Source organism: Anomalospiza imberbis, chromosome 24 (assembly GCF_031753505.1).
Source record: "Anomalospiza imberbis isolate Cuckoo-Finch-1a 21T00152 chromosome 24, ASM3175350v1, whole genome shotgun sequence".
NCBI lineage: Eukaryota > Metazoa > Chordata > Aves > Passeriformes > Viduidae > Anomalospiza > Anomalospiza imberbis.
Window position 1 is genome coordinate 427,382 of NC_089704.1, and position 21,107 is coordinate 448,488.

Sequence of the window (21,107 nt, forward strand, 5' to 3'; positions counted from 1 at the left end):
GAAATTATGACATTAAATCCATTAAATCCTGGTGAGATCCACCAGTATTGGCTCATTGGGCTCACGAACATGACTAACAACATGATCTGGAGGTGAGTTACAGAAACACAGTGGTGGCACCTGCGGTGTCTGAAGTGGCTCAGACCCAAACTGACAGCAAAGCCAGTCGAGGCTTCACTGGGGATAGAGATCCAACTTCAGACATTAAGAGCTGGTGGCTTCAACCAGAGCCTCTCCAGCACTGAAGAACAACCCTACAGCAGCACTTGGGTGATTTTATTGACACTCAGCTTTGGGTGCCTTCCCCAGCTCACCGCTAACAGCAAACTCCACTCTACTCCACTCATGTGGGGTGTCATGATCCAGCTCCAGACCTGAATTCCCCAGTTTGCTCCCATCCTGCACCTGCTGAATTGCAGGTGGTAAAAATAAAGGCTATTAAAATATTTCCCAGTACACCAACAGCACATAAATTTGGGAGAATTTAAGAGAACCTCCAGTATAAGTCTCTCAAAGGAATTAAAATACATTTCTTATGAGCAGCTGAACTCATGTCCATAGTCTTACTGCTCTCAGAGAGGACCCCTGGGGTTTGCACTCCTGCCATATTTGTCTTTGTTATTTTGAGAACTGTGTTTCATCTCTTTGAATCTTTAATTTCCATACCTGTAAAATGGGCGCTTCTCCTAACATAGAAGTTCTGCATTAACTAAAGTTGTCAAAGCATTAAAATCATAGCCATGGAGTTCTTGCTTTCTTGATTTCACCCTGTAAAGAGAATAAAATCAAAGCAGATTGCTACAAAAAAGAAGCCTTTGTGTCTCATCTTCCTCCATAGATAGAGTTTCTAATCTAAGGTATGTTAAGAAACAAAACCCCATAGGGGTTAGTGGTGTCCATTTAAATCTCTCAAATACCTACATGCAAATATTCCAAGTCCAGGAGGATTAACTCCAAATCTGAGTGGATTAGTCAAAAAGCGTCTACAGCAATGTGGAACTGCTAGAGAAAAATATATAAAATTGTCACTTTTGTCAGCTTTACAATACAATTTGATCCCCAGCTGTAAGCCTGGCAATATCCTGGGATCAGGTGGGGAGGAAAATTTCACTCGGGAACAAAGCAGTGGAATTCAGAGGGTCAGGAGACCTGAGGCCACCTTGGTCCCTCACTCAACACCCCACAGTCCTCCTCGGCTGCACTCCTGGAGCTTGGCCAGCCCCTCTGCAAACCTATAGTCACACACACACACACACATATAAATATATATTTTCAAACTCCAAGTAGTTAAAGACAATTCCAAGTAGTTAAAGACAACTCCAAAAGATTAGGATGTGAAGGACATGAAGTCACATAAGCAAACAAACAACCTTGCCCCATTGTTTGAAGATTATATACATTACAAGGCTAAAAAAAAAGGGGAGACAATTCCCTTGCAAGAGGAATGAGGAAAATACAGCAAGTACAGCTTCCTGCAGGACTTCCCTGGGCTAAGCGACTGAAGGAGGGCAGAGATAACCTCTAGCAACAACCATTCTGACACACAGAATTAATACCAGGCACCATGGGTGGAGCAGGCAACCAAGGGAAAAGTCCAGCTCTGATATAGAATCCCAGAATCCCAGAATGGTTTGTCTTGGAAGGGAATCAAAGCTCATTTCAACCCCCTGCTCTGGGCAGGGACAGTAGACCAGGTGGCTTCAAGCCCTGTCCAGCCTGGCCTTGGACACTCCCAGGGATCCAGGGGCAGCCACAGCTGCTCTGGGCACCTGTGCCAAGGCCTGCCCACCTCACAGGGAGGAATTCTTGGGAATCTACTGGCTGAAGAAAGAACACACCACTCTGCACTTGTGGCAGCTCTGGGTCAGAAATACTAAAATGCAGTAAGAATTTTTTTCAAGATTATGAAGGGAGACCTACTCCCAGACTCCCACATCCAGGATTGCATTTGATCCGCAGAACTCTCCTTGCTTTTTATTGAAAAAACTTCCCTGACTGGAATTGGTTGTCAGTGCCTGCATGACTGGTCACAGCTTATCCATAGCCTAAATTAGCAGGTGTATGACTGCCTGTTTAGCTATATTTTTAGATCTCTGGGCTCTTGCAAGCTGTCAGAACAAAAAAGGCATTATTTTAGGAAAAGTAGCACTGCAAAACAAGAGCGACAGTCCATTTGACGTGTGAGAATAAATTAAGGATGAGAATACATTAAAGAAAACTCTGAGCACCTTCGTCATATTCCTGTATTCAAGGAGAAACACAGCTGAGTTTCAGTTGATCTTGGCTTCTTCATTGACCTGGAGCAGTAAATTTTCCCCCCTTTTAGTGTTTGGTTTGTCAGTGAAAGATCCCATTCATAAAGTGCTGGCGATGACAGTTCTGCAAAGCTAAATGGCACTTAACTGTGTACCTAATAAATCTGCAACAAAAATAAACAGAGAGGATGAGAGGGGGAAAAAAGATTAACAATGGCAGAGAGCTAAAAAGAAAAAAAAAATTAAAACCCCACTGGCAGGTATGAAAGGCCATTGTCATTAAAACTGTTTGGAATGGTATTGAGCAGCATTGCTCCCATTTCCCTCCTCTATTTGCCTGACCTTTAAATTCTCAGAAGAAACAGGGCTGGGCTGGTGTCTAGGTACTCTGTATTTGGTAAGACAAACTTGCTAAAAACGGTGCAGATCCATCTTTCCATGCAGGTGTCCCCATCCACTGGCACCTCCTGGGTTAGACAAAGGATATCTCCACGCTTGTGGAAAGCAAGATTTGCATTTATGAAATTAATGGCTCCATATAGGAAAAATGAATGCAAATCCTCAAATTGTTGAAAGCAGGACTCAGGGAGGGAAATTCAGGCAGAACATTTGGAACTATGACAATTCTGTAAGAAATTAATCTCATATCACAAACAAGATGATTTATCACAGAAATCCCAGAGCAAAGGTTATAATAAACCAACTTAGCATGAAAAATTGTCTCCTATATTTAAGAATTAGGAAGAAAATTTGATAAAACAGATTTTAACAGCTTAAGAAAATAAAGCAAAAGAGATACAGGGAAATGGGATAATGTGAAAAGATTTTGCTAATTTCTTTTCAATAAGATAATGGATTTTCTAGACAAGGGAAATATCATCCACCAGCAGTTTGTATGAATTCTGCACCTCTGCAAAGAGAAGTAGCATCTTCACTAACAAAAGCATGGCTGGTACGAGAGGGTCCAGAGGTGGTTGGAGATAAAAAGAAAAGAGAGAGAGAGGGGCAAGTGGACTCAAGGAAGTTTATTAACATAGTTGTTCAAGATTACAACTGAGATTAATTTTATATGTCTTTAATTAAAATCCTGGGCAGTAAAAGCAGAGTTGAGCCATCAAATTTGGCTGATGACAAAAAGCTGAGTCAGATTGCCATTACCAAAGGAATTGTACTACCTGCATGGAAACAGAGATTGAGAAATGAGATATGGCAGAAGCAAACCATGTGGTAATCACTGAATGATTTAATGAGGTCTCTGGCTACCAAAATCAGGTGGCCCACCTTAAAAAAACCCACCATTTTAGCTCCAAAATGAGCCAGATGAGATATCTGGGGTAGAGGAGGTGCTGCTGTAAGACCTCCACTACAGCAGTGTGTATGGTTTTCATCTCGTGTGTTCAAGAAAGATAAATCCAGCCTGGAACAGAAACAGCAAAAGGATATGGGAGTGATCCTGGGAAGGAGATTATCTCATGGGACAAGCCTCCAAGAGCCTGACAGCATGAAGATTGCATGGAGATCTGATCCCCAGCTTTAAATACCCGAGGAGAAAAGCAGCAGAGAGGGAGAACTGCTTGTGGACAATGCCAGGGAAAAATAAAAGGCCATGGAATGAGACACACAGAGGCCTAGACAGAAAATTTAATGAAGGGCTGCCACAGGAACTGGCCTCTGCAACAGTTTTCCAGAAGGAGTAGAAATCTAAACCCCCTCCATTTGTTTTTAAACAGAGACAGAAATGTTTATGAAAGTATGAACAACCTGGAATTGCAACAGCCTGGTCTTGTAACCCAAAGAACCCTGCTAATCCTGGCTTTTATCTCCTGCCATGATACCAGTTTGAGAAGGCACCCCCAGTGCTACCTGCACAGAACCTGCACAGGTAAAAGGGGAATATTTGTGTTCTATTTCACAAGCATCCATTTCCTGCTTTGTTGTTATTGTACCTACTCCGAGTTTAATCAATGTAAGCTGTTAGGAAGAACAGGCAGGAAATGAAACTGATCAAAATAGGATCCTCTGAAGAGGACACCTGGCTCTGGCTCTGGGAAGCACTTGGGGAGCATCAATGGTTTGGCAATAATCCCACGTTCACCTGCTCCAGATTTATTGTGCACAACTAGAACTGTTTCTTTCTAAGAGCAGATCTTGAAAAATATCTCAACTGTAGAAAGCTTTGGGTTTCTGAAAGAAAGAAAAGCACTCTGCCTTTGCAGGCCAGGGGCTGGATGTGCAGTAACTCCTGATTTTGGGAGACCAGGGCTGCAAGAAGTGTGTGACACCCTCCAAGGAGATCCATCGGAGGGAGCATTATCTGCTGCTTCAAAGTCAGTGTTTCTCCCAAAATGTCTCCAATTCAGACTTTAAATCCTCATCTTAGCCCTTGTTCAAGGCCCATGTCCCACATAAGGTACCCAGGGTGCTGAGGAAATCACGAAAATTTCACTCTGCTGCCCCAGGCTCCCAGATTGCTGCTGGAGCAGATGGGCTCCATGCTGTGCCCAAAAGGTCAGCACACTTGGCCTAATCCAGCCCAGGGCTGGGAGCCAGGGAGCTGAGCATTCCTTGGGAAAGGGTGTAGGGAGACTGTTCCACAGCTTCCAGTCAGCTCCTGTCAAGGGGAGGATCAAGTTCAGGGCTTTTGCTCATCCCAGGGTGATAACATGGCACAAGGAGAGGAGCAGGACCTGGGAAAGGAGAACAATGAACCTCAGATTTAGCAAGTAAAGGGCTGACTGATGCTTCAGAAATGACTCCTGGCAAGAGCTTGGAACAAACGCCAAGCCATCCTCTGCTCTCTGACATCTTCATCTCACTGTGCAAGATGGTGACTTTTCACTGCAGGAACAGATCTAATTATTACCTCAGGGGTAAATATTCGCTGAGGCACATGGAGAATAAGGCAGGTAACTCCCAGTCTGGGTTTTTAATCCCATGATCAGGGATTATTATCAGCATCATTATCCTACATAACACAAAATGAAGCACAAGGGGGGGTGGGGAACGCCATTGTCTTTCCAGTAATGAAAAGCATGGACAGGAGAGGAAATAGTTTCTCTGAGTCATGGTCCCCACCCAAATAATATAAATATCTCCGTGTGGAGGAGCAGGTGACGTCATGGATTAGATGCTGTTAATTTTCACCATGAAGCAGCTTCTTTGGGCAGATCCTAGCACAGAAAGCTGCTCTCCCACCTTAGGTGGCCCAGACTCTAGAGCTTTGTTGTCTTGGAGGTTTGCAGAGAGCTGATGCTCTGCATCCCTTGTTTGGCAGGGATCAATCCTCTGAGACTGCAGGCACATTCCTCCGATCCTTCCACGCCAATCCAGGGATGGGCACAGCACCAGAAAAAGAGAACAAATGTTCTGGATGTGGAAAACAGTCCTGGTGTGGCAGCCTGTGGTTTGGAAGCACACTCGGGTGTCTGCTAAAAATCCCAGCAGCATTGGTGGAACAGAGCTCTGGGAGTCCTAGGAGGTGCAATTCCCCAGCAGCCAAAGTCCAAAGCACCTCCTGTGGGAGCAACATTGATCAGGAAGTGCCCAAGGTAGGAAGGTTGGGAAGAGAGACAGTATTACGGGCAATCCAAAGGTCCATAAGGAGATGGAAATTCCCATCCCTCCTGGAAGGACCTTGAGGCCAAAGCACCAAGGCTTGTATGCACACTGACATGACAAGGACAGGGATGGATGATGGAGGAGAAGTGTCTCCTCACTGATCTGGTGCCACCATCTCTCAGCAGAATCACTGTGAGCAAGAACTCCCATCCTGTGACCTACTTGTGAATTTATCACTTTTAATCCACCACTTTCAGCTTGTTAGCTCCTCAGTGAGCTACCAGTTCTATAGGATAATGTGAATTTTGCAGAGGCACCAGGAAAGCACCTCAGGAGCTGTGTGACCTAGCTTTACAAATAACCCCCCTTCCTCCATGTTGGCTTGTTAAAAAGTTCTTGAAAGCCACAAAAATCTGCAGGGTTTGTACCCAGCAGCATCAAGGATGGAGCCCTGCTGTTTTCATGACAGTTTACTCCTCTTTTTTCCCATTACCTTTATAAGAGTAAGTAAGAGCACTACTATAGCACTGTAATTACAAGGTGACACTGCTGGAACAGCCACCCAAGCTGGGACAGGAAGGGATGCTGCTGAAAGCTTTCTCACAGTGAGCTCCTTCTAGCAGAAATAGCAGGACCTGACTGATTTCACACAGTTCTCAGACCTGCTTTAACTTAATCCCCTTTCTGTGACACCTTTCAGGGCTTCGGGATCCCTTGTACTCTTTGTCCTCACCAAACCTGCCTGAACTCATCATGGTTTGCATAGATCAGCATCAGAATTGGATATAGCTAATGAAGGTTTTACTTCAACTAAAGTGAGAGCTGGCTTTGGGTCTGGTGAGGAGGGTGAAGTCTGCAGTGACCAGGAAATCTCCACCTGACAAGGCTGGCTCCTGCTTGGGAAGGGCATTAATGGTCTGTGTGGGAAGCAAAGAAGGCCTAAAATATTTCACTGTTGTTTTCTTTACAAGGGTTTGGCTCCTTTGGTTTATGCAAATATTAGAAGCATTTGCCCAAGGGGTACCATCACTCGCACTGCTTTTGTTAGTGCTCAACAGCCTCCTCCACCTTCTTCCCCAGGAAATTTTGGCTCCTGAAATTTTACCTTGATAAATTTGTTCCTCAGTAATCTCTGAAGGGACAGTCCCCACTCCCACCTGCATGCAGGAAGGCAGGTTGTCAGTGATTTCAGGCACTTCTCCTAGAGAGCAACACTTTCTATTACTCTCAGTTGTTTGACAAAACAAGAGCTCCAGTGTTTCCAGCAGTGAAGGGATCTGTCAGAGCAGCCTCGAGGGGCTCCCTGTCCATTGGCAGCTGCCCACACTGCTCCCTTCAGGTGAGGATCATTTTACCCATGGATCCCAGCAGATCCAAAGGCTTCCCTTTGAGCAGTGACTATAATTCCGCTGCACTGGGACACTATGTTCAAAGAGGTTTATGATACAGGAAGGGACTGGAATTAGTGGGGAAAGCCTAGAAATGATAGGGTGTCTGGTTTAAACAAAAACAACAACCAGACAATCTATTTCTGCCAGGGAAAAATTGATTTAGATTTTACAGTTCAAATCCCTGTGTTGAAAATCACCCTCATGGACTTTAACTCCACAACTTAAAGGTGTAAAGCTTGTATCCAGTTGTGGATTCCTAGACACAAGACAAAGGACAAGTTGAGGGTTTTTTTTTTTGTTTGTTTGTTTGTTTTTATGCCAGTTTTTAGATAGTAATTTAAACCAAATATCACTAATTTAAGATTTAAATTGCAGCTACAATATAATAATGGAAAGCTACTGTGCTCCAATGATTGATGCCCCCAAACCACCTATTCTTCAATTTACAATAAAACCTGCTAAATCCTACCTGGCAGTACCAGATTTTCAATTTACAATAAAACCTGCTAAATCCTACCTGGCAGTACCAGACCTTAGGAAGAAAGAGGAGTGAGGTTCTTACAGGATATTCATGCCCAACATCTAAGATTCTACAGGATCTAGACTTCACCAAACCTCTGCCTTTGTTGAGATTTGAGCCCAAATCCTGTATTGTAGCTTAAGTCTAATCCAAAAACTGTTCTTTATCCAGCTATATTTTAATTTAGAGTGCATAAAAGAAAACACAAAACATGAAAAACATCCATCATCCTTGCACATATAGCTAAACCACAGAAAAATATCTCTCTACAGAACTAGTGATTCATCTGTCCAAAAAGTAAAGGTTGACTTTTTTACCATGATTATTTTTCCTTCTAGTTTTATTTTTCATGTAGGTTGATGCAGTTAAGCTCTTCCTCTTTCTACTTCTTCTCTCCTCTTTTTTTCCAATCCATTCTTGTGTACTGTCCTTTTCCATTTTGCTGCTGAGGAAAGATGATTGAGAGGGGGAAAACTGAAAACCCTCTCAAACACCAAATTTCTTTGTACTGGCCTGAAGTTAAATTAATAAAGACTTTTTTCTCTCCTTATTCATCCTTGCTGGGACCTGGGGGAACCATCCTGAAAGATGAGCTCAGTGCTTTGCAATATTATCTCAGGAGTGGGTACAATAAAACGTGGGTCCCAGCCAGAACTCCGGATATGAGCACTTCCCATCCCTGTAGGGAGTTGAGATTTTGACATCGGGGCTTGTTCCTTTCTGTCAGGACTGGAAGCCAAATACCCCCTGAACATCATCAGGACTCAATCCCAAGGGCTTTTGTCTCCAGTCTGATTTCTGGGTGAGCAACCAGCAGTCCTGGGACAGCAGATCCTGAGAGGCAAGAGGCTTTTAAAGGAATGACAGCATCTCCAGGGCTGGCCCAAAGACCCCCAGGCAGCCCTTGGCTGTCACTGGGGGTGAGGATGAGACTGTGCAGATTCCCTCAGGGAGCAGCTCCATGTGTTTCTCCTCGGGTGCCTAAAATCAGGCTTGTGCTGCTTTTCCTGGGTCTTAGGAGCACAAGGCAAACACAACTTTCAGCCCACAGCCCCTGTTAGGGCCAAAGCCCAGCCCAGCCTTCAAACCCAACTCAGCTCAGCCCAAAGCCAGTGGAAGAGTCACTCAATTCTTGGCATTTCAGTGACCAGACCAAAGATAAGCCCAAAGCAGAAAAAACCTTAAAGCAAGAGGAAAAGGAGCACTTGCTTCCCAGCAACATCTGAGATCCCTATGTTTAGTTCTACTAGAATTCATAATTTTACTCCAGTTGCAGATGTAAATGGGTTTCCCCATTTCTTCCATGCTGTTTTCCCTCCATCCAAACACATTCTGAATGTGCTTTCCATTATCCCTCAAGGGATTATCAGTGAAAGTCATTCAGTGTGAGCAGCAGCTCAGAGCATTTCAAGGGCTAATTCTGCACTTAAATAATCATGTTGAAAAATAAGATGTTAAGATTGCTCCTCAGCCAAAAAAGGAACAAAAACATCTTCAGTGTCTTGTGGACTCATGAAAAACTAGCCCAGACAGCAAGAGAATTGCATTTTTACCCAGACTGAGTCATAAATTATTAGAATGGGATTAACAAGGGAAACAAAAAATTAAAAAATCACTGGAACTGTTCCCACTGTAAAGTGGGGCTGAGTCAGAAACAATTATTTCCATCTGGGAAGTGGGAAATGACATTTTGTAAAACTTACTTTACCCTTTGTTAGAAAATGGCCAGCTTTCCTTTCCCTGGGATTTAGAAACCTACCATTAAAATTTTTGTAAATTTTGTATTGTCATATTTATCAGTTTCATTGGACAGCAAAGAAACACCACACACCGCTTCCTACCTCAGGGCAAGAAAGTGATATTTTTTCCTGTTTCTACATTTATTCCCCCACCCTATTATGTAAATCTATCAGAATTCTTCAAATTGAACAAATACACTGGATACCAACTGCAAAAAGCCCATCAAATGCACCTGCATTATCCATTTTATAGAAAACCTTTTGGTTGAAGAAAATACTGAAGTTTTCAAATGCTGTGTTTACAGTTACATCTCCAGTAACACAGTTACACAGTTACATCTGTGTCTCCAATTACATCTCTAATTGGAGATTTTTTTTTTTAGTTAAAAAAGTCCCAGGATGGTTTGGGTTGGAAGGGGCCCTAGATCTCATCCAGTCCCACCCCCTGCCATGAGCAGGGACATCTTCAACGATCCCAAGTTGCTCCAAGCCTTGTCCAATGTGGCCTGGAAGAGAACAGGTTCATTACAAAATATTTCACTTTGACTCAGACAAGCTGAAATATCTTTGATGCCTTCCCTGACAGTCAGCTTTTTGTTTCTAGAATCATCTGCACACAAAACTCGATTTAATCAGCTATTCAGGCTTATAAATCAACTGAGTAGAAACTCTTTCAGAGCTTTTTGCAGCTTGATGGTGAAACTCATTATTAGATAAATGATTTCCACTCAGTTGCTCTCTTCACTCTCCCTGAGGACTGTGGCATTTGAGACTTGTGGAAACATTTTCTCTGGAGATAGGAGTGCTGATGCCACTATCCAAGAACAATAGAGGCTGATTACAGATTTCATAAAGCATGTAATCTAATTCCTGTATAAACAGGCCATAGGCCTTTTTAAATTAAATGTTATTTATACTCCAATAGATATGGTTGAACTACAGCACAATTCTGGAAAGAAGAGGAAAAAAGACATCTACAGATAAAGAATGTGCAACAACTCAGACATTGTATCATAGCTCCAGACAAGCAGCAAAATCCTGCCTCTCCACCTTTGCTTCTCACTGGGGCTGTCACGAGCATGTCTGCGCTCTGTGAAAAAAAAAAAGTTCAAAGACAACTAAATTTTGATGCATTTAATGGCAAAGGAAACACTTTGCAGTTCACTGCCTGTGTTTGCAACAGAAAAGGCAAGAGGGAAATGTTTCATCCCATTTCTAGTTCACTGTGACACAATAAAAAAGGAGATAAAAGATAAAAAACACCAGGAAATTTGTAAGCTCCTTGCAAATGAGTGATGCCCAGTTCTGGTAAATTTGGCTTAGGTTTAGGTGCAAACCTGTCAATGCACTTCCACCACCAGCTGCCTTTTCCAAATTGATTATTTTGTACTGGACACACAGGGAGTAGAGCATGTCCCTCCCTGGCTTGGCTAAAGCTGAAGTTTCACCACATGAAACTGTAATCTCTGTCTCACACACTGTAAATACACACAGTGAGCTGCACAAAGAGGATTACCTGGAAAGTATTTCTCTATTAAACCATTTCAAAAATCAGTCCCCAGGCAGGATTATACAGATTCATTTCTTCAATGAAAGAAGAAACCCACATTTTATAACATTAGTACTGTTCTAGGACAGGATGTCCCACAGACACCACTGTTGCTTATATGACTTATTTATTTTTACCTTTCTGAAAGCCGTTTTCAAGTTTTAAAGACTGACATCTTCAATCACTGAGTGGATGGGGAACAAACAACAGGAAGGGCTGGATGCATGGCAGCCATGGAAAAGTCTTGCCAAGCTGGGACACTCAGCCATGAAAATAAACTGCACAAATCCTTTACCAAACACCTATTTTATGTTACCCGATGCAACACAGAGCTAATGCAGAGCTGGAATCAGACACTTCCAAACACCACTGAGCAAGAAACTGGGGGAAAAAGAATCCCTTTCTGCCCACTCAAGACTGCTTGGATAAGCTGTTTGAGATCGGTGTGTGAATCCTTGCCATCCCAAAAAAGGGATATTTAGAAATCATCTTCACGGGGCCACAGAGAGCCACTAAATATGTGTCCAAAACTGGAGGAGGTGACAGAAAATAGTGCCCTTGTTCTGACACATTCACCCAGTGACAAGGTAGCATTTAAAACAACCTCACCTCCCTTAGCAAGTGCTACAAATAGTTTACATAGAGCTTGTTGTGCAGTGATGTTAAGGAAAATCTGATTATTTCCATTTACTCCAGATTTTATTGGAACAGAAAAATCTATTACAGAAAAACCTCTGCCTGATATTCTGAAATGAGAATTTCTGGAAGAGAAACAACAGTAACAACGGTTTGATTTATATATTTTATTTTTAATTAAAAAATAAAGGTTATCTTAATACATCTCTTGCAGCCTTTGGGCAAAATGCACCCTTAACAAGACTCTGTGAAACATGATGCACATCTTTTCTTGGCACACATCTTAAACAAATACCAGCTTTCTGCAGCAACTTTGGAAATCCATAATTTTCCCCAAACCCTGAAAACATTTAACAGTTCGTTTAAAAAAATCCCTACAAAAATCAGAAGTGGGCCCAAAGCAAAATCCCAGATCCAAGCACCCAAAAGCTTTTGGAGCAGACTTATATCCAAATGCTCATCTCATTCCAAGTTTTATCCCACATTGCTGCAAATTCACAGACACAGCACCCAAACCACCCAAGGAGAGGCAATCGGAGCTGCCCCAGGTACGGATCTCCCTTCAGAAGCTTTGATCTGAACTGGGCCAAAGCAAACCTGGGGGTCTGAACCGTTTCCTAACATTGTTTAAGTCAGGCCTGTCTCTAACAGAATTAAGTGCTGGTTACACAAGGAAATGGTGCTGTCAGAGCTCCCACTCCTTGGCTATCCCTGATCTGAGCTCAGGCCAAGCTCTTTGCCCATTGGCACCACACAAGGCAAGGATAAAGCCAAGGGAACACACTGACCCTCCATGCACCTGCCTCCCACTGCCTGGGAGAGCCCTAAGCTTCTCAAGGAGCTGTCTTGGGGTTCTGGGCGTGGTTTTCCCTGGAAATGTCTCTGCCTCAGCCCTCTCTGCAGGAAAGCTCAGGCCCCCACCAGAAGAACAGGCTGGCACCACTCCCATGGGATGTCTTTGTTCCACCTGGCCCGTGATGGCTGATTCCCAAAGGCACAACGTGACCAATCTGTAGACTCATACACAAGGTCTACATACATATATATATATGTATATATATATATATTTATATATATATGTACACGCCCACTATTACATACATATTTAAATATATATATACATATATATATTTGGTTTTGATTTTTCTCTTTTATCTTTTTTTTTTCCTCTTCTTTTCCCCTCCTTTCTCTCCCTTTTAACTTAATGGTGTAGTCTTCTCTGAGGAAAGCTCTGGTATATGTTCTGGAGACTTCTCTGTTTCCAACAGGACATTTTCTGGGTTCTCCTCCGTTAGTTTTGGCTCCTCAGAGGCTTGAGATCCCTCCTGCGGCTGACTCTGAGCCTGGCTGTTCATTTTCTCCTCTGCTTCGATCTCCTCTGAGGTGGGAATGGAGTTTTTCTTTGGACGGCCTTTGGGCTTTGTTGGAGCTTCCTGTCCCCCCTTCAACACCTGGAGCAAGGAGATGAACTGTTAGGATTCTGCACTCTGCTGGTCTCAGACATCCTGTTCCTATGTCTAACTCCCTCTCTCTTCACACCATTCCTGCAGCAACAAGACACTCCAGCCAAGGATCTATTTCCAAGGTAATGCCAAATTTATTAAAAGTGACAATAACTTCTGCAGGTGCCACATGCATCCAAAGAAACAGCCTAGAACTGCATCTCATCTCCCAGATCAGAAAACACAGGCACCTCCACTAGAGAATGTCACAGCATCATGCTCCCACCAGCCTTTATTGAGTGGCTTTCCTTCATAAAAAAAGCACTTTAACTGGAAAAGAACCATGAAGATGAGAGTAAGTGAAAGGTGGAAGGAAGATATGAGAAGCAAAAATTAATGATATCAGCTCTCAAAACTGCTCTGTTTCCATAGAGCAACAGTCTTTTTTTTATATGCACAAAACCAATCCCAGAAGCACTGAGATCACACAAATGCCAAAAATGCAGAAGGAGGTATTTTGGTTCTTCCCTCACTTCTATTCTCATTTCTTTCACCTCTTTGCTTTGTTCTCCTCCTACTGCCTTTAGTCCTCTCAAGCCCACCACATGAACAGTATGAACACTTTAAAAAAAGAGACCATCTCTGTGAAAAATGATCAGGAATAAAACAAAATTTGGTATAAATAGACACAAGTCACTCCACTATGTTCAGCTTCCAAATCTGTTCTTTGCAATCAGTTTTTAAGAGCCATGTAGAAATGACAAACACCCACTCACCATTTTCTTCCACTTCATCCTACGGTTCTGGTACCATGTCTTCACCTGGAGCTGAGTCAGACCCAAGGACTGGGCTAAGTCGAGCCTGGGAGACAAATCATGCAACAAAATGAGTTTACAGAAGCCAAGAGGAGCTCAGGTGCCAGGTCTAGGCAGTTAGAGCACTGTAAGAGCATTCAGCAGTGTTGATCAGTTATCTCAAGAACAGTCACACAAAAATGGTAAAACTCATGTATTTAGAATGCAAAGACAGATGCTCCTAGGGAAGATGCAGGGGTTTGCAAGGTCTCTTTCCTAGATACGGCAGGGTTTGTCTGCCCGCTTCGAGACATGAACCTGCTGCACTCCAGCTACTTATGCTCCATGTTTGTCCATGAATCAGGAGCTACGGGTACATCACATCCCTGAAAAACAGGTCACTGGTGTCTGAAGCAAACAGGTAGGAACAGACACACAGCATCAGCTACTCTTTATATCATATTTCTCCTTCACTACCTTCAGAATGGGGATCATGGTACTTGCTCATTTCTCATGGAGTAGTAGTACATCTAAATCTATTAATTTCATATACATTCTGCTATTTAGGCATTTTTAGCTTCTAAGTGAATTTATTTTTTTTTATGTTTAGCTGCAGGACATATGTGGCAAACAGCCCATAATTCTGATTCATCCTTCACATATCTCCAACCCATGCAAGTTCGTGTGAACCCATTCATTATTTCTATATTAAAGCCCAGGATATGAAGCAAATGTGGCTCAGAGCAGCTCCTGATCCTTCTCCACAAGTGATAGCACCATGCATCTGGCAGTTTTGTAATGGAGCTGCACAAGGGACAGAGTTGGAAATCCTCAGCCACGCCAGGAAAGTGCCCCTTGGAGTCATGCAAATCCTGCAGGTGGGTCAGGTCCAGCTCAGAGCCACATTCCACAGTATTCTGCATTCTGTGGCTTTTTGGCAAATATCTCCTTGCCTTTGGATGGGCATACACATTTGTCAAGGCCAAGTTTTTAATAATTAAACCTTTGTTACAGCTAGGCTCCTTGGGCAACCAGATTTACATTTGTAAACACCCACATACCCCACACCAGCTCTCTGTGCTCCACCCCACACACAAGGATTCATCCTTCTCCCCACTCTGGATTCATTTTGGACCTTCAGGCTTGTTCTGCCACTACATCACATCTGATGCCATTGATCTAAGACACCATTACTGTTAAGAGTAGAACATGTCAGAGTCATTACCCTGATGTACTGCCCTCCTTCACTATGGATAAACCAAGGTTTTCAGGTGCCCGCCCAGGACTACAATCTCCTATCCAGGCCAAAAGCTGCAGAAGTGAACACAGACCACAATTCACTGTTTTGCCATGTTTCAGCCATGAGCTGACAGAGAGAAGCTCGGCTTAGCCAACCCTTCATGCTTTAGTGCTCATGTCTGGTAACACCTGGATTACTTGCAACCAGCTGCCATCTCTTGCCACATACCTCATTGCAACCAGCACTGCCTGGAAACCCAAGGAAACAAACACAGGAGAAGTGGTACACGGGCAGGAATTGCTCATTGGCCTCAATGAAGCCAAGGAACAGTCATATGAGATTATTAATTACCAGCCTTGAGTGCTTCAGCAAAGTGTCAACCATCTGGTCATGTGAAGTTGAGAGGAGTCAGTGCAGGCATAGCAGGAACTCTGAAACTCCATGAGGCAGGTTGGCTACAGCTGGGAATTTTCATCTTGCAGCAATTTGGTGACAGGTAGTAGGAGCAGAAAATGCCATCTTCAGAATCAATTTAAATATTGGGACACTGCCCTCTGTGGAGTGCAGGGACTGATACCTTTCAGACCTTCTCCAGATTTACAAACTTCCTAGGAATTTGATGGGTCATTTTTCCATAATTTAAATTTCCAGAGTAGGATTCAAAGCCCTTAAAAAAGCTAAAATCTCTCTTTAGTTTGGTTTGCCCATGTGGTACCAAGTAGTGCCTAAGAACTTGCCAGTGCCTTTGCAAGGCAGCTTTCAACTCCAGGCTCTGCTTTCCAAGCTTATGGATAGGCCATGACATTCCCAGTGAACTGCTGCCCAAGGTGCTGGATAAAAGCCAGCTCAGGAGCAGCTGAAGATACCATGAACACACAGCCTTGAACCAGCAGATCCCAGGGGAAGACAGGCTCCATCTTTTTTCAAGTGTGCAGCAGGAGTGGGAAAGGCAGAAATTCTGCTTCTCTGAGGAGATCTCTGAGCCTGGACAACTACTCCCAGCCATGTGTATCATCATCTGACATTTCCACTGATATGATCTATTTGTGTCACCTCTGATCCCAGGAAAAGTAGCCTTGAATTTGAATCAGGTTACCTTGCCCATGGCTGCAGCCAATGGTAGAGGCAACTCGGAGGAGCCAGAGGCAGCACCCCAGCCAGGGAATGTTCAGTGAGGAACAGCCGAGCGGGGCTGGTGCATCCCTTTTGCTCATCCCTATTCCTGGTGCAAGCAACCAACCTACCTGTCCGGGGTGGAGAGGTACTTCTGCTTCTGGAATTTCTTCTCCAGGCCCATGAGCTGGATCTCGGTGAAGATGGTCCTACTCCGGCGAGGCTTCTTGGAGCGTGGTGGGGTCTGCTCTGCCTCCGACTCGCTGCTGCCCTGGGCCTCGCTGCGGGGAACCTCCGAGCCCACGGACCCCACGCAGGGCTGGGCTGGCAGCACCCGGGAGCTGCCGGCGGCTGGGAGCAGCGGGGGCAGCACGGGCGGCTGCCGGGTGATGACAGAGATGAGGGGATACGCCCGGAGAGAAGGGGAGCCTGACAGGGAGGAAGCACAGGCAGATGAAGGTCAGCTAAGTGCTGATGTGTTTGAGCAATGGGAGCACTGGGGAGAGCAGGGAGACAGGAAGGACCTTCCTGGCTGTGCCAATTGCTTGTTAAAGGACAAGCAAGAATATTCCCTTCTTTGGACCTGTTCCTTCTCCCAAATTGCACAACTTTTCTTAGGCTGGGGAACCCTAACCCTAACCCTAGGACAGGGAAAGGAAGGACTGCCTTTCCACTCCTTTTCTAGAAGATATTATAACCATTGAAATCATCCATCTACTTACTGCAAGAGATTAAACTCCAATCAAAGGATGAAATATATCCCCATTCTGTTCCCAACTTTGTTTCCCTGGGGAAACTAGGACAGGGTTCACTTGAGACAGTCCCCCTCCCCTTGCAGGTAACAGACAACAGAGTCTGGTTCACAGCTCATTCCATCCCCTAATAGGGAACTGCATCAGAACCACTCTCGTCCTCCATTGCCCACACTGATCCCTCTGACCATGCAGGAAGATAAGGATGAATAGATCCCAAGAGTTCTTCACTGACTGAACTCTGCATCTTGCACCAACCAGTTGATACCAACCCTAAACCAGTTCTGCTCCAATCTTTTCAGGTCAGGGCTGTTCTGGGATGACAAATCCAAACATTCCCAAACACTAGAGGAAGTTCTGATCCACATCAGGCCGTCTGATTTACAGCTATAGCAAATTCCTGCTCAGCCTTAGCCCCGGGAAATTGAATGTTCCTTTAAAGTTTGGGAAATTGAGCTACATACGGGAAACATAATCTCACTGTAAGATATACAACCTGCAGAGTCTTGGGCAGTTTACTTTCTTGCTCCGTACCTCATTTTACCTCATTTGCAAGATGGAAACAATCCTCCTTACCTACATCACTGGTGGTAAAACATGGATTAAAATTTAATGTACACAAAGTATTCGGAGATCTTTAGATAAATGGGACTGTGGAAAGGAACATATTACACCAGCAGGCCTGATTGTGAAACCCTTCACATGAATCACCACTAATGAAAATAATGATCTCTAGACCTCAGTGAGTGTGTTGGGGTGAGTAACTCCACACAGTGGAAGAAAGGAGTTCCCAGCCTGGCCTGCTGATGACCTGTATTCTTCAGCCCTCTCCACAAGTGTAGGGTTGTGATCACAGGAACCAGGTCCTAGGTGAGCTGGGTACATCAAAGAACATCATAGGTTTTTGATCGTTGCTTCTCTCCTCAACCACAGCAAGTTGTGCAAAATCCAGCCACTTACAAAGCAAGATGGGGAAACTATTGTCAAAACCCTAAATAGCTGTGACTATAGACTGGGGTTTATGCAGACTAGGGCTTCAGTCTTGCTTTCTCCTCCAGATCTCTGCAACACTAAAAATCAAAGTATTTCAATTAAATGTAAAGCTTTCCACTTAAACCACCAAGGAAGTATTTGAGAGATGAGATCAGAATTGCCAAGCCAACTTGTAGCTTGTGTCAAGCCCTATATACCTTTTCTTTCTGGATATTTTTTCCAGCTGAAGACTGTGCTGATCTACAGCACCACTGAGTAACCTGGTGGAAATTCTGCCTTGATTTACAACTTCAGTGGCTGTTCAAAGATCATAAATTAGGACAGAGTACGCTGTCCTTTGCTTTACACCTCTGTCCTGTGCTTTATACACTAAATCGATGCTGATATTTATGCACCCTCTAACACCAACCAGCTAGACAGAAGGTAAAGCAGATGCTGCTCCAATGGCCTATGTCCTCCTTGTCAACCCACCACTGTTCATTTCTGACATGGTGGGATAACAAAAAACTTGCTGGCCTACCTATGGAACAGATCTCTTTCAGACAAATTTGCCCAAAAATCATCCCCTCTTGCCTCCTTGAAGGGTCTCTCAATTTCTAGAGTCCTGTGAAGGAACACTGAGGCCACCTCCACCATGAGAGGTGTTCCTGGGTGTGCCATGAGATTCATGAGGACATTGTGTGTTGATGTCTTCATTTGCAGCAGTCCTGGGACTCAGCCCCAGGACACAACTGCTCTTGGTCACTCAGGCTCCAACAGGCTTCTCGGATCCCAGTTCTACCCTGTTCTGGATAAGGAGACTTAAGCTTAAGCTCAGTCCAGAAAGGAGTGGATCCAGTATTATTACATCCCCTTAACTGCTATGGGGTCCTGGTTCAACCCTGCCCATCACAGAGCTCCTGCCCCTCTACAGGTTCATCTTCCAAACCTTACCCCACAGCCTATTCCTGCTCTTGCTCATGGGTAGCTTTGGGCACCAGATCACTGATTAATCAATACTTTTGTACCTCCATACATTTCCAGCAGGGCTGTCCTTAAAACACAAAATTACTCATGAATAATGAATCACCAGAGCTCAGAAACCCTGCAAGGCTCCAAGTGACTGACACCTCTGGATGAAAGGATTTTTACAAGTAACTCTCTTCAAGGGAGGTCAGCAAAGTTATTTGATATCAGAGCAACCAGGGATATTTTCTTTTCTGTACAGCATGGCAGCAGCACGTGGGAGTGCTTGAAGGGGGGGGAGGACGGTTATAATTGTCCCAGAGCATAAGATCTGCCTTCATCAAACAGAGAAAAGTCTCTTCAGGTTATTTTTCTAATAGACAGGTAAGATTAGGATTAAAGGAACTGCTTTTCAAGATCAGCAGCAAGGCCTTGGCGATTTTTGCAGGGTACAACAGTGGTTATTAGAGAAGCAGATGACACTGGAGTTCTTTGGGTCTGGGTTTTCAAGTGCTGAGCACCTGAATGAGGGATACATTTTCCAAAATTCTCAGCAGCCAGCAGCTGTGCCCTGGTTAAACAGTTAGAAAAGCTCAGCACATGCTTATTTTTGTTGCCCACGTCAGGACACAAATTTATTTACGGCCCTTCTGAAACTGCGATGCTGCTTCTGCGCAAGTCATGGTTTACAACTGCCAAGCTGATTGGAGTTCCAGGTGCTGAACAGATTTGTGAGGCTGTTGACACTAAGTGTCGTGTATTTGTTTATCATTTGTGCTTGTAAGTGTAACCTTTGCTTATGGTTTGACACCAACAGTTGTGATAGTGCTTTTAGAAACCCCTGTAAATAATGAAAGCATCATGATCAGCCCAGCTTATACAAGACTGCTCAGCTTTGTGCCCTCAGCCTGGTGAGGACATAGGATGGGTGTGGCACAGAGTAAGAAATAAGGATGGCATCTAGAAAAGACATGGGCCTCAAGGCTGCAGATATTTTTTTGGGAAGAAAGCTACAGGTCAGAAAGGGGGCAACGCTTTAGCAGCCCCTTGCACGTAGAGCAAACCAGAAATAACTGACCTCTACATAGCACGAGGCAGCTTTCAGTTCCCAGAGAAAAAAGCCCAAGTTCAGTGTCCTGCTCTGGATCTAGTTATTCCAAAGTTCAAAGCAGCTGAAGGTGAGCCAGTCCATAGTCTCTAGGTACACTCTTAACATGACTCCCCTCAAACCATCTTACAGTTCTCACCCTGATAAAGCCTTGCCTTCCAAACGCCATGAAATCTGAGGCGAGATCTAAACTTCACATCCCCCAGAGTTCAAAGGTACTTCTAGACTGACATGGTATTGTAAGAATGGAATAATTTCCTAATCTTCAACAAATTAAATGCTGGCAGGCAGCTCTTGTCTGCTCAGCACTGTTGTGACACGCTCTGTCTCCCGAACTGGGATGAATGGGAGTGAAGAGCTCTTTCTTTCCATACCTGCCTTTCACAATGCTTCCACTGAACACGTTCTCACCTGTACTGTTGTGTGAGCACTTTTTCTGACCCACTGCTCTTTTGTACATGAAAACCCAAAAGATGCCCACATAAACCAGAAAATGAGGAATTTGCTACCCTAGAAATACACCTAAAGCATTTTCCTATTTCCATCTAAAACTGTCAAGAGGATGACACTCTTGTGGTGAAACCACCAGTTTAGGACTCAGGAGGTCTCACTGCTCTTCACAGGGACAGTGGTCTCTTACTATGTGGTTTTCTGAAGAAAAAACCCAGTTTCATCTACTAGAATAATCTTAATCACCCCAAAGCCTAGGGTATTCTCAGGCTACCTCTGCTGCTGAATACATCTCAAATACTTGGGAAAAATAAGTATAATTCCATACTTCATACAATGCACTACTGAAGGAGCACAGCCTAAACAATAGATTTTTTTCCTGTAGTTCTTCTTTAAGGATTTGAATAATCTCAGTTTCAAGCGGCAAGAAAGCTCTTCTTTCTGTCCACTCCACAAAGCAAACATCTGCCCACTCTTGCTAAAACTAACCACGGGCTAAAAATAAAAGAGACATTGGATCTGCAGAGCATTTTCTATGATCTGAAAACATTTTGCTTTGCTATTTACATCTGTGTTGGCAGCCACTCACTGTACAGTGAATAAGAGATCTGTAGTAAGCACT

The 21,107-nt window shown here is 43.9% G+C and overlaps 1 protein-coding gene across 1 annotated transcript in view; it reads right to left on the reverse strand.

Annotated features, from left to right (window-relative positions):
- Positions 1 to 12,818: 12,818 nt before the first annotated feature.
- The window catches only part of BARX2 (BARX homeobox 2), a 32,194-nt gene continuing 23,905 nt past the window's right edge, over positions 12,819 to 21,107 (reverse strand). Inside the window, exons 2-4 of the mRNA XM_068171909.1 lie at positions 16,369 to 16,666; positions 13,867 to 13,951; positions 12,819 to 13,099 (exon numbers count right to left, since the gene is read on the reverse strand). Of these exons, the coding sequence (XP_068028010.1) occupies positions 12,845 to 13,099; positions 13,867 to 13,951; positions 16,369 to 16,666 (638 nt within the window). The 3' untranslated portion in view covers positions 12,819 to 12,844. The remainder of the gene's footprint in view (positions 13,100 to 13,866; positions 13,952 to 16,368; positions 16,667 to 21,107) is intronic.